General features: G+C 44.5%; 1 protein-coding gene across 2 annotated transcripts; it reads left to right on the top strand.

The window, feature by feature from the left end:
• The first annotated feature begins 139 nt into the window (after window positions 1–139).
• LOC112218796 (cyclic nucleotide-gated cation channel beta-1) lies at window positions 140–11,944 on the top strand. 2 transcript variants are annotated; one of them, XM_024379952.2, is made up of 19 exons: window positions 140–397; window positions 2,863–3,040; window positions 3,279–3,296; window positions 4,531–4,629; window positions 4,963–5,117; window positions 6,813–6,980; window positions 7,457–7,665; window positions 7,830–7,880; window positions 8,711–8,797; window positions 9,078–9,142; window positions 9,355–9,477; window positions 9,567–9,708; window positions 9,920–10,079; window positions 10,181–10,278; window positions 10,381–10,464; window positions 10,640–10,758; window positions 10,872–11,018; window positions 11,104–11,281; window positions 11,385–11,944. In XM_024379952.2, the coding sequence occupies exons 1-19, from the start codon at window positions 157–159 to the stop codon at window positions 11,607–11,609; spliced, it is 2,547 nt and encodes an 848-aa protein (XP_024235720.2). In that variant the 5' UTR covers window positions 140–156; the 3' UTR covers window positions 11,610–11,944. The 2 variants fall into 2 exon arrangements, with proteins under 2 accessions (XP_024235720.2, XP_042157615.1); XM_042301681.1 differs by lacking the exon at window positions 3,279–3,296.
• Window positions 11,945–13,783: the final 1,839 nt, after the last annotated feature.

Raw genomic sequence — 13,783 nt, 5'->3', positions numbered from 1 at the left:
GGCAGTTACCTGGTCTACCCACCAACCTACTCCAGCAGTTATCCAGCTTACCCCAAACCCTGGCCAATCTTCCCAGCCAGATATACAACTTACCTCAGCGAGTGGGACAGTCCTACACCAACGCGCAGAACCGCCTGAACAGCCTTAAGCCCCAGGATGCCTAAGCAGCAGCAGCAAAACCGGGACCTGGAGTTGGACCGCCTGGTCCGCCAGGTCCCTCTCCAACACCACCCTCCGACTCGCAGCCCCTCACTGTCCTCCCCCAACAGTACCCTAGAGCTGCCCAACGTGCCCTCCTACCCCCGCCTGCCACCCATTAGCCTGTCCAGGCAGCTGTCAGGGCTTTTCAACCCCACCTTCCACATCGAGGACGACCCCACGTCCGCTCTACCCTCAGGTGATTCAGCAGCAGCCCACACAGACATCCTGCTCTGTTCAGTGCTGTGCTGTGTTGCTGTCCTGTGCTGTGATACTTTGCTATGATGCTGTGCTGTGTTTTGCTGGGCTTGTGTTGCAGTCAGTTGTTCATTGTTGTTGTTTCTGTCTGTGACATGTCTGTTTTGTATGTACTGTAGCATGTTTTTCAGAAAAACCTAGAAGCTTAGGATCTTGTGGCTCCAGGAAGCTCTTGCTTTAAATGGTCTGTCTGTTCTCTGTATGTTTGTTTGTTATAATAGTTTCAGCTGTCTGTTTTGTGATAGGCAAGCCTTCAAATCAAAATCAAATCAAATTTATTTATATAGCCCTTCGTACATCAGCTGATATCTCAAAGTGCTGTACAGAAACCCAGCCTAAAACCCCAAACAGCAAGCAATGCAGGTGTAGAAGCACGGTGGCTAGGAAAAACTCCCTAGAAAGGCCAAAACCTAGGAAGAAACCTAGAGAGGAACCAGGCTATGTGGGGTGGCCAGTCCTCTTCTGACTGTGCCGGGTGGAGATTATAACAGAACATGGCCAAGATGTTCAAATGTTCATAAATGACCAGCATGGTCGAATAATAATAAGGCAGAACAGTTGAAACTGGAGCAGCAGCACAGTCAGGTGGAAGTTGAAACTGGAGCAGCAGCATGGCCAGGTGGACTGGGGACAGCAAGGAGTCAATATGTCAGGTATTCCTGGGGCATGGTCCTAGGGCTCAGGTCAGTTGAAACTGGAACAGCAGCATGGCCAGGTGGACTGGGGACAGCAAGGAGTCATCATGTCAGGTAGTCCTGGAGCTCAGGTCCTAGGGCTCAGGTCCTCCGAGAGAGAGAAAGAAAGAGAGAAGGAGAGAATTAGAGAACGCACACTTAGATTCACACAGGACACCGAATAGGACAGGAGAAGTACTCCAGATATAACAAACTGACCCCAGCCCCCGACACATAAACTACTGCAGCATAAATACTGGAGGCTGAGACAGGAGGGGTCAGGAGACACTGTGGCCCCATCCGAGGTCACCCCGGACAGGGCCAAACAGGAAGGATATAACCCCACCCACTTTGCCAAAGCACAGCCCCCACACCACTAGAGGGATATCTTCAACCACCAACTTACCATCCTGAGACAAGGCTGAGTATAGCCCACAAAGATCTCCGCCACGGCACAACCCAAGGGGGGCGCCAACCCAGACAGGATGACCACAACAGTGAATCAACCCACTCAGGTGACGCACCCCTCCAGGGACGGCATGAGAGAGCCCCAGTAAGCCAGTGACCCAGCCCCTGTAATAGGGTTAGAGGCAGAGAATCCCAGTGGAAAGAGGGGAACCGGCCAGGCAGAGACAGCAAGGGCGGTTCGTTGCTCCAGAGCCTTTCCGTTCACCTTCCCACTCCTGGGCCAGACTACACTCAATCATATGACCCACTGAAGAGATGAGTCTTCAGTAAAGACTTAAAGGTTGAGACCGAGTTTGCGTCTCTGACATGGGTAGGCAGACCGTTCCATAAAAATGGAGCTCTATAGGAGAAAGCCCTGCCTCCAGCTGTTTGCTTAGAAATTCTAGGGACAATTAGGAGGCCTGCGTCTTGTGACCGTAGCGTACGTGTAGGTATGTACGGCAGGACCAAATCAGAGAGATAGGTAGGAGCAAGCCCATGTAATGCTTTGTAGGTTAGCAGTAAAACCTTGAAATCAGCCCTTGCTTTGACAGGAAGCCAGTGTAGAGAGGCTAGCACTGGAGTAATATGATCAAATTTTTTGGTTCTAGTCAGGATTCAAGTGGCACTTGAAGCGCTGACAAAAATTTAAGAGAGAGTACATTTGTCATTTTGCAGACACTCTTATCCAGAGCAATTAGAGTTAAGTGCCTTGCTCAAGGGTACATCAACAGATTTTTCACCTAGTCAGCTTGGGGATTCGAACCAGCGATTACTGGCCCAACGCTCTTAACCGTTTGGCTACCTGCCGCCCAGAGTATTTGACACTTGTAGTGTCCTATTTTGTGTTGACACTTAGAGCGTTGAAGCGTCTAGTACATTGGTATTCAAACCTTTTCAATGGGGACCCCATTTTTTCCCCAAGAATTTCTCGCGACCCCACCCCATAGCAAATCTAATGTCACAGCCTTAAAATCTGTAAATTTGGATTTTTACGTCAACAAATAACCATAAATTCATTGTATTTTAATCTCTTATCAAAATGAAAGGAAACCAATAACCCATACAATAATCTGTATTTTTGTTGTCCACCCCTCTAAAAACAAATCAATATTTTTAAAGGTTTTGTCAACCCCCTGCAGTTCACTAGGGGTCAAGTCCCCAACTTTGAATACCACTGGTCTAGTATATGTGTGTAGAGTACCACAGTACATAAGCCTTATTACTAGCTGTGTTCCACTGGAGAACAGTTGAGTCACTCAATGTGTTCCTGTTGCTTCCCTAGTGAGCTCCAGGCTCAGTGTGCACCCAGCTGTCAGTGTGGAGGATGTGGATTCCGGCGGAGAGGGAGGAGGGGGCGGAGGGGAGCACCACCCCCACCACATTCCCCAAATCCTTACCCTACAGGACTCCAACTTCAAGACCCTGACCGTACCCGGAGTGTCCAAAACCAGCCGTCAGAGGTGAGCGCATACTCCCAAATGAAATTGCCTCCACATAAAGATATTGTCCAAATATATATATATATATATATATATATATATATATATATATATATATATATATATATACATACATACATATAAAGCACATGACTGCTGTCTCTTAATACTACTATTACTACTGCAATTTATTTCCCAACCTCTGATATCCTCTAAATTGGTGTTTTCTTTTTTCCTTCTATATTGCTTTGGTCAACAGTAAAGTTGCTGAAAAAGAGTAAGAATGGAGAACGTCTATAAAATACAGTGCATCTTAGTTTATAGACTGTATTTGTATTTTATTTTGTTGATTGAAATCCCCCCCAACACCCCCTAACCTCTTTAGACAGTGTTTAGTGTCCCTTTACTTCTCCATCTACTGTCTGTCTCTCAATAGCATGTTCATCTATGTTTGTAGTCTTTTGCTCTGCTCTGTTTTATTGTGTTGTGTTGCTGTGCTGTTCTATCTTGTGCTGTTTTCTGTTGTTATGTGTCTGTTCTGTAGTCTGATACCGCTGCAAGTCATGTCAATAGTAAGTGCAATAAATGGATAAGTAAGTACAACAAGAGTATCTTGCACTATCTTCAACCTGTCATCTGGTTGTGTGTTCCGTCTGTGACTAATTGTATGAATGCTGTTAGTGATTGTTGTTGTCATTGTGATTCTCTACCTCTCCCATCTCATTCTGTTTCTCACACATACTTCCCTGCCCCTGTTGATGGAACCATGGACTGACCTAGTGAGAAGAAACCCAAGAATATCTGGACCAATATGTAAGATGTGTAATCATTGTCACATCAAGGATCCATCCAACCATCAACATTCATCCCATCATCAGAAATTCACCTGTCACGTGTGCTCCCTCTCTGGCCTCTAGGTGACCAGGCTGCTCGTCACGGCGCACACCTGTCACCAGCGTTTACGAGCATAATGACACCCACCTGGACTCCATCACCTCCTTGATTTACCTGTCCTTTATATGTCACTCCCTTTGGTTTCTTCCCCAGTCATCATTGTTGCTGTTTCATGTCCGTGCGCTGTTTGTGTTTCTTGTTTTGTTCATTTATTAATTAAATGCATTCACTCCCTGAATTTGCTTCCCGACTCTCAGCGTACATCGTTACATCACCCTTACTGCATCCTCACTCCTTCACCCCTTCCTAACCTGTGTGGTTCTCTGTAAAAATGTATACTGCTTGAAAAGGCTGATGCTCAATATTGTTCAGGGCCTCATTCAGTGTACATGAGATTTGTGTTGAATGTTCAGACAACATAATTTCACCATGTTCCATACTGTATTCCCTATACTGCAATTCCCTTCCTGTGTAAACTGTAATGCTCCATGGTAAGGCCAAGACTGCAGGGAGCACTCTAATAACAGAGCAGGTTCCAAATGATAGCAGCCTTAGTTTTTCCATCTGTCTGTGTATCAGGCACTGCTACAGTGTAATTCCCTGCCTCCCCTCCACAGAAAAAAGTTGTACTCTCAGAGTGAGGAGGATGAAGAGGAGATGGAGATCGCAGTGAGGGCATGGCCTAGCCAGTCCAGCATCCTCAGTGGAGACGATGGGTGAATACGGATACCTCCACATCACAACTGTTAGCTAGCTACATATGTCTACTGCACAAAATGTGTTAGTCGTTGGGTATCGACAATGTGGTCAGAATAGCCTTTCTTATACCATCAGTGAATGTCTTGAGAACGGTCATATTGACTGAAATTCAGGCACAATAAAGGTGCAGAGATAAAAATGTGTGTACGGGAGACATTTTCCATTTTCACTGTGCTTTTATTCACACCAACACAAGTGTTGTTATATTCACTTCAAAATAACATTGATGTGTGGTTTCAGGGAAACTGTTTGGTGTGTGTTAATTACCTATGGATGTTTTGTGTTTGAAGGCTAAAGGAGCGCCCTGCGTCTTCCGCTAGCCAGGCCAGCTACGTGGTGAATGAGCGCCTACAGGAGCTGGTCAAGATGTTTAAGGAGAGGACAGAAAGGGCCAAAGAGAAACTCATAGACCCAGATCACTCTGATGATGACAGTCCAACTGCCTGTGGGTAACGCATAACAGTTACACTCAGGTCTGGTCATGTGCTCAATGTCCAATGTCCAATGCATGCCACAAATACAGTTACAAACACACATGGCTTACAGACAATGGGCCTGATTTTGACAATGCTAGCAACAAGGGAGCAAAAAAAAGAAGAAATACTAATACTCCTAATACTTGTAGTTAAATTTTCTTAGAAACCTGACAGGCAGCAGTAATCTACACACTGTTAGAATGCAACACAGTAGATACACAAGGGACTAAACTGTATCAGTTGTCTTGAATTACGAAGCAAACCTCATTCGTTCCATGACTAAGAAAGACACCTGTTGTGAAGGGTTACAGTTAGGTGCAAGAACTTGACGTACCCAGTTGCGGACCACTTTTTGGAAGCTAACCATTCTATATTTTGTCCCTTCGCTATTTCGGCATCTAATACGTCACCCTTCCTAGAAGAGGGAGTGACCTTGAGAATTTATTGTTAAAACGAGAGGCCGCCTGGATCTTTGATTTAAAGACCCTTGCTCCCTTCGGTCTCGGCGTAGACTTTGATCTGAAGCCATTCTTGTGATTGTGTTTTTGCTGTTCATAGTAAATAATGTTTGTAGGCCTATGTAGCCAAATGATATCTATAATCTTATGTTAACCATTCATGCTTTTTTATATGTTCTATTTATATTTCTAAATCAACCAATGAAATCAAGCAACAGCCAGCCATGATTACAGACACCTGTGTGTGTTCCTTTCAAACTATACTGAACAAAAATATAAACACAACATACAATAATTTGAATGAGTTACAGTTCACATAAGGAAATAAGTCAAATAAATTATTTAGGCCCTAATCTATGGATTTCACATGACTGAGAAGGGGTGCAGCCATGTGTGGGCCCGGGAGGGCATAGGCCCACCCACTGGGGAGCCAGGCCCAGCCAATCAGAATGAGTTTTTCTCCACAAAAGGACTTTATTACAGACAGAAATACTCATCAGTTTCATAAGCTATCCGTGTGGCTGGTCACAGACAATCCTGCAGGTGAAGAAGCCGGAAGTGAAGGTCCTGGGCTGGTGGCTGCGCGTGATCTGCGGTTGTTTGACTGGTTGGACGTACGGTCAAACTCTCTAAAACGACATTGGAGGCGGCTTATGGTAGATAAATTAACATTAAATTATCTGGCAACAACTCTAGTGGACATTGCTGCAGTCAGCATGCCAATTGCACGTTCCCTTAACTTGAGACATCTGTGGCATTGTGTTGTGACAAAACTGCCTTTTATTGTCCCCACCACAAGGTGTACCTGTGTAATGATCTTTTTGTGTGTATGGAACATATTTTATTTCAGCTCATGAAACATGGGACCAACACTTTACATGTTGCGTTTATATTTTTGTTCAGTATATATAAACTAGTGACCCGCAGTGTTTGTCATTGTACACTGAAAACAGCTTGGCTCTCAAAATTTTGGCTATAAAATTATTGCATCTGAGCTCCTAGTGTGTGAGGCTCTCCTTTTTCTTTTTCAAGTGAAAGGTTACAGTACCTTTTATTTCCAGGTGCAAACGCACAGCCAAACATATCAAAACTCGGACCGTCCGCTCACATACAGGTGAGCTGCATCAGCACAGCTGTGGCCAACGACCTCTTTAACCCGACCTTTCACCTCTGACCCGTGACTCTCCTCTGCTCTTTCACCTGCAGCCCCTGCGAGAGCTCCAACACCACCTCCTGCACCTCCAGAGGAGCCGAAGGAGGAGGAGATAGAGGAGCAGCAACCCAAGCCTAGATTATGCTGCAAGGTGATGCCTCCTCGCTGGATCAGAGCTCTGCTGGACTACCGCTTCCCCGCTAGCATCGACCCCTTCACCAGTGAGCTCCCCCTCCGCCTAGCATTCACTATCTCCTCCTCCTTTAACCCTCCTCTCTTCCCCCTGCTTTCCTTCTCCTATTCTTGTATTAATCCCTCCTCCTTCTCTATTACTTTTTCTACTCCAATTTTGTCATCTCCTGATGGTTGTCACTAGTTACCACACCCACAGTCAAAATTGGCTACATTGTAAAAATTCCTGAAAACAAACATTTGCTTTTTGGTCTTAATTTAAGGTTAAGAATAGACAAGGTTAGCAGTGTGGTTAAGGTTAGGTTTAAAATCAGATTTTAAGAAGAGAAATTGTAGAAATAGGTGGGGTTTAGCCATAATTATGACTTTGTGGCTGTGGTAACTAGTCACAACCTCCTGCTTTGATCTGAACGTTAGTTTGGCTAGGTTAGTGACCTAATTTGTTGATCTTTGTCATACCTGCTCTTTCTTTTGCTTTATGGGGATGATGCATCTCTCTCTCTAGATCTGGTCTATGTGCTGTGGCTGTTTTTCGTCACCTTGGCGTGGAACTGGAACATGTGGCTTATCCCGGTGCGCTGGGCCTTCCCCTACCAGACCCCCAGTAACATCTACCTGTGGCTACTCACTGACTATCTGTGTGACCTCATCTACATCCTGGACATCCTGGTCTTCCAGCCCCGCCTGCAGTTTGTCCGCAGTGGAGACATAGTGGTGAGATTGAGACTACAATTGTGAAATGTCCCTATTTTGGCATTCTAATGAGACCATGTTGCCAGACGAGGGGTTACATCTCAAATATATTTTCCAGATACACGTACAGGAATACACGTGTCAAAATCATTGATGTATGTGTTATTTGTTTGTTCTCATTGCAGTTTGACAAAAAGGACATGAGAGTGAATTACATGAAAACCTTCCGGTTCAAGGTAAGGTTTCACTTGAAAATGATTTTGCAGCCTCCCGGGTTGCGCAGTGGTTAAGCGCCAGCTGTGTCATCAGAGTCCCTGGATTCGCGCCCAGGCTCTGTCGTAACCGGCCGCGACCGGGAGGTCCGTGGGGCGACGCACAATTGGCCTAGCGTCGTCCGGGTTAGGGAGGGCTTGGTCGGTAGGGATGTCCTTGTCTCATCGCGCACCAGCGACTCCTGTGGCGGACCGGGCGCAGTGCGCGCTAACCAAGGTTGCCAAGTGCTGGCTTCCGGGTTGGATGCGCGCTGTGTTAAGTAGCAGTACGGCTGGTTGGGTTGTGTATCGGAGGACGCATGACTTTCAACCTTCGTCTCTCCCGAGCCCGTACGGGAGTTGTAGCGATGAGACAAGATAGAAGCTACTACAACAATTGGATACCATGAAATTGGGGAGAAAAGGGGGTAAAATTCAAAAAAATGAAAAAGAAAATGATTTTGCAGTGTTCACTACTGAATGACTACTCCGTGGCCTTCTAGTTAGAATGTATGCCCTGAGATTGGAAGGTTGTGAGTTCAATCCCTGGCTGAGTCATACCAAAGACTGTAAATATGGGACCTGATGAGTCTCTGCTTGGCACTCAGCATTAAGGAGATAGTTTTGGGGTAAGGCCCTGTGATAGACTAGCGTCCTGCCCAGGGTGTGTACTTGTACATTAAGCTGCCTCACGCTACAGAAACTGCCTCACGCTACTTACTACTGAATAGCTTTGAGAAAGATGTTTTTTAGCCATGTGATGATGTCAGTTTATTTACAGACCATGTCTCTGACTGTGTTTCTCTGGGTTATAGATGGATGTCATCAGTCTTGTTCCACTGGAGTTGTTCTATTTTAAAACTGGGATCAACCCACTCCTCCGCTTCCCACGACTACTAAAGGTAAAGCTTACCTGCCACCTGTGTGGTCTACCTGGGTTGACTGTGATATAGAGCTGAGATTAACCAAAAGTTATCGGCACTGATCACTTATCGCAGGCATTTTGCCGATATCGTTCATTACAATAAGTAGCCTATACTAGAAAGTTTGAAATGAAATAAGTTCACTAATAAGGGTGATTTGTTAATCGGACAATTGATGGCTACTGTGAAACATACCATCATGTTATTCAGACTGTTATTCAGACAGCAATTAAAATGTAATCTTTCCTCCATTCTCCAGATAATGTCTTTCTTTGAGTTCAACGACCGTCTTGAGGGCATCCTTACCAAAGCCTACGTTTACAGGTGAGCACAATCAACTTGTTACATTTTTAGCACAGTATTTTATCTGCATCATCATGCTCAGGTCACAATTAATAGGATTATATGGGCAGGGGGACCTGATCCTAGATAAGCACTCCTATTCTGAGACTCGGGCCCTGGTCTTTCTTAGAGACATGAGGGGCAGCTCAGTATGTAAAAGCCACTCTCTCTCTCCTTCTGTCTGGTTTGATCAGAGTGATCCGGACCACCACCTACCTGCTGTACTGCCTGCACTGTAATGCCTGTCTGTACTACTGGGGCTCTGCGTATGAAGGTCTGGGCTCCACGCAGTGGGTCTATGACGGACAGGGCAACAGGTGTGAGGATTCACCTTCAATAAACTTATATTCATCATAATCATACCTTCACACTATCATTGAATTGTCCCTGCAATCATGTTTTTCAGTTACATCCGCTGCTACTACTTTGCTGTGAAGACCCTAATCACCATTGGTGGACTGCCGGACCCCACAACGCTCTTTGAAATCATCTTTCAGCTCATAAACTACTTTGTTGGAGTGTTTGCCTTTTCCATCATGATTGGACAGGTTGGTTACCACATTACCAATAGCTGTGTATAATGTAAAATATGATCATGTGTTTAAGGATGAAATATCTAGATTTGTTGATTGATAAGACTACTACTTGTTATCTAGCTCTGAATCATTATCTGAACATCTGTTCTATTATAAGCTAATTATAGTGTTGGCTGTTGTGATTAGTGTCAACTCCTGATTGGCCAATGACCGTTTCTTTCAGATGAGAGATGTGGTTGGTGCAGCCACAGCAGGACAGACGTACTACAGAGCATGCATGGACAACACTGTCAAATACATGGCCTCCTACCGTATCCCTAAAGACGTGCAGAACCGGGTTAAAACCTGGTACAACTACACCTGGCAGTCCCAGGGCATGCTGGGTAGGCACATGTTACTTTGTGCTGTGTTGTTTTGTTGAATTGTGCTGCATTGCCTTGTGTTGCGTTGTGTTTACTCTCTATTTGTGTCTCTCTCTATACAGATGAACAGGAGCTTCTGGTTCAGCTCCCAGACAAGATGAGGCTGGACATCGCTGTGGATGTCAACTATGACATTGTCAGTAAAGTGTCTCTCTTCCAGGTGCGTAAGTCTTAGGGCCTCTTCCGGCTGTCTCAGAACACAGAAGATTTGACAAGCTCTATCTCTCTGTAGTTCTCACTCAGCCCTACTTCTCCCTCTCAGGGTTGCGATAGACAGATGATCTTTGACATGCTGAAGAGACTGAGGTCTGTTGTTTACCTCCCAGGGGACTATGTCTGCAAAAAGGTAAAGGTTAAAGCCACCTATCTAGCTTGTTTGTGTCCGCGTGCATGCGCGTGTGCGCAAGCGTGCTTCTCTGTTTTAATGTATTTAATGTGTAGTTTGTATGCACTCTGCGTCTTCTTTGTGTAAGGTAAACTGTTAAGAGCAGGAGATGTCTGACTGTCGCTCTGTGTTTCAGGGTGAAGTTGGGCGGGAAATGTACATCATCAAAGCCGGAGAGGTGCAGGTGGTGGGCGGGCCAGATGGGAAGACTGTGTTTGTCACACTGAGGGCGGGATCAGTGTTTGGGGAAATCAGGTGAGCATGATGTCAGGTCTGACGTATGCTCTTTGTTTCACTGAAGCAAGCACACACATTTTCTTCAGGAAATGTACTTTTTCTAGTTGGATTTCTTCTCTTTGGGTTGAAAGCTTGCTGGCAGTTGGTGGAGGGAACAGGAGGACAGCAAACGTGGTGGCTCATGGCTTCGCCAACCTGTTCATCCTGGACAAGAAGGACCTCAATGAGATTCTAGTGCATTACCCCGAGTCCCAGAAGCTGCTCCGCAAGAAGGCCAGGTTAGACAGGGGAATAAAGACTACTATTCAGTTCACCATTTTTCGTGTATAAGAATTTGTGATTGTTTGTTGTTTCCGGAATCAGGAAGATGCTCACGAAAGATAAGAAGCCTCCGAAGGAGCCGGCCCAGGTGATCCCTCCTCGAACAGTCACACCCAAGCTATTCAAAGCTGCTCTGGATGTGGCGCATCAGAAAACAGGCCTCAAAGGGACCCTCGCCAAGATTAAGGAGAAGATCAACAAATCCAGCGTTTCTCTACAGGTATGGCATTTGCTGTAAAAAAAAAAGAAAAATTTAAACACCCACATTATCTACACACACACTTGTATGCTCTGAATGAGCTAACCTCCCAGTTTCCCCACAGCCCTCCATGTCCTCCTCCCTGCCTCCCTTGTCCCCAGTCTCTCCAGTCTCCAGTCTGGACCCAGAGCGCAAGGCTGACGCCATGTCACCAACCTTAGACAGCTCCACGCTGCTCTGCCCCGTCTCCCATTGTCACGGAGATGAGACACTCTCCAAGGAGCAGGGCCAAGTGGAGGGAGAAGTTGCAGGAGAGAGTGGGAAGAAGAAAGAAAAGAGAAAGGCATGAGTTGTCTCCAAAAGCTTTAAAAGCTGTCTTCATGTGGAGAAAGGGATGCACTTTTTTGTCCCTCTGTACTCTACTGCAGAGAGGGAGACCAGAGAGAGAAGAGCCATGGTTCCTAAAGATCATCCAATTATGTCTCAAGAGTCACAGACTCAGTTTCTGTTTCTTTATACCCATAGACTCTTCTTTTAGCTAACCCTTTGATACTCAGTACACTGAGTTTACCAAATTTGGAACACCTTCCTAATATTGAGTTCAACTGCCCCCTTTCACCCTCAGAACAGACTCAATTTCTCATGGCATGGACTCTACAAGATGTTGAAAGCATTCCACAGGGATACTGGCCACTGTTGACTCCAATGCTTCCCACAGTTGTGTCAAGTTGGCTGGATGTCTTTTGGGTGGTGGACGATTCTTGATACACACGGGAAACTGTTGAGTGTGAAACCCAGTGTTGCAGTTCTTGACACAAACCGGTGCGCCCAGCACCTACTACCATATCCCGTTCAAAGGCACTTAAATATGTTGTCTTGCCGATTCACAATCTGAAAGGCACACATACACAATCCATGTCTCAAGGCTTAAAAATCCTTTAACCTGTTGCCTCCTCTTCATCTACACTGATTGAAGTGGATTTAATAAGGGATCATAGCTTTCACCTGGATTCACCTGGTCAGTTTATGTAATGCAAAGAGCAGGTGTTCTTAATATTGTTTTGTATACTCAGTGTATAGGGCCTAGGCGACCTAATTCCACAGGGATGGAGAAACGGGTGCTAAACTGATGTCTTTGATATTGCAGTATATGTTTGTGTTTACAATCCCAGAGGTAAATGTACCAATCAGCAATAATTGACACAGACATCATCTCATCAGGGGTATGACAAGGTGGTCACCCAGGGTACAGCTGTGTGTGTGGGGGAGGTCCTCTCCAAGTCTTCTGTTCTGTCTGTTTTTGGAAAAACAAATGCCTTCTAAACCCTAGTTTTTGTTCATTTTATTCCTTTTTTTAAATGTATTCATTCAGTGAGCGGGGGTGGTGTGAATGGGAAATACTATAAAAATGTTGGAATCTGAGGAAAGATTTTGAAATGTTTACGTTTTGTAAAGATGACCAGTTATTTATAGTTTTGTTCAAAGGAATGTTATTATTGCCTTATTTTTCATGGCCCTTGATAGTGTTCCTGGGGTGAATGGGTCAATGATGTATATATTTTTCATCTGAAAATGTTGAAATGAGTGTACAATTTTTACAATGGTCAGCTTGTCAATGTACATATTGTTTTGTATGCGGAAAGGTAGAAGTGCAGCTAATAATTTAATCAAGACTGGTAAACTGTCAATCATGAGTTCACCATGCCAGACAATCAAAGATGTACTTTTAGTCGGCAGCTATACCTTACAAAATCATTTTGAATTTAGCTGAACAAATGACAGTTACAACAGCTTTTGACACTGATGGGTATGTTTAAAATAACACGTATGTTTAAAATGACTGTTTTATTATTTAAAAAATTACTAACTTGACAGATCAGAAGACGACTCATGTCCACAATTTATACATGAACAGTACATGTTTTTAAGTTAGAGGTTTTCTTATCTGTTGGATATACTTTTTAGTCATACTGTTAACCAAATTCTGTTTTCAAAATATTGTAAATAGGAAAATACTTAAACCCCTGAATGTAGTTTTTCAGGAAGCAATGCAAGGTGTAACATAATTGTATAGATCCTAAATTCACCAATGGAATACATGGGGTCTATAAACCAGCTACCGAAACTGCCAGACAATGTGTAGCTTGTATGTGAATATTGTTATGTTGGTTGTTGATTACATTCTTTGTGTATATGGTGTAGGTGACAAAAGCTGTCATGCAACAGATGCTGAGAAAAAAACTTTTGTGATACACCTGCTTTTAATAGATGGGTTAGCTAACGATGTTCACGCTTCAATGGGGCAGAAGTCCATGAGTTGTTGTGATTCTGGATCGCCAGGTAGCTACCAACAATGACAAGAAACTGCCATGTGGGGTATCGCGAGTGACCTGTTTTATCTTGTTCTTGATGCCATGTCTTGTTTTGGCTGATTTCATGTCAATGCTAATATGGCTCAAATTCACTACCTAGCTAACCAACAACAGTTATCAAATGCTCATTGTGCAAATATATTTATGTTTT

This window comes from Oncorhynchus tshawytscha, linkage group LG19 (genome assembly GCF_018296145.1).
Source record: "Oncorhynchus tshawytscha isolate Ot180627B linkage group LG19, Otsh_v2.0, whole genome shotgun sequence".
In the NCBI taxonomy this organism is placed as follows: domain Eukaryota; kingdom Metazoa; phylum Chordata; class Actinopteri; order Salmoniformes; family Salmonidae; genus Oncorhynchus; species Oncorhynchus tshawytscha.
This window is presented reverse-complemented; position numbering and strand designations above follow the sequence as displayed.

Coding starts and splice junctions, on each gene's coding strand:
- LOC112218796 (XM_024379952.2), top strand. CDS start 157: ATGCCTAAGCAGCAGCAGCAAAACCGGGACCTGGAGTTGGACCGCCTG. Junction 7,881..8,710: donor TGAAAACCTTCCGGTTCAAG/GTAAGGTTTCAC, acceptor TCTGGGTTATAG/ATGGATGTCATCAGTCTTGT. Junction 11,282..11,384: donor AATCCAGCGTTTCTCTACAG/GTATGGCATTTG, acceptor GTTTCCCCACAG/CCCTCCATGTCCTCCTCCCT.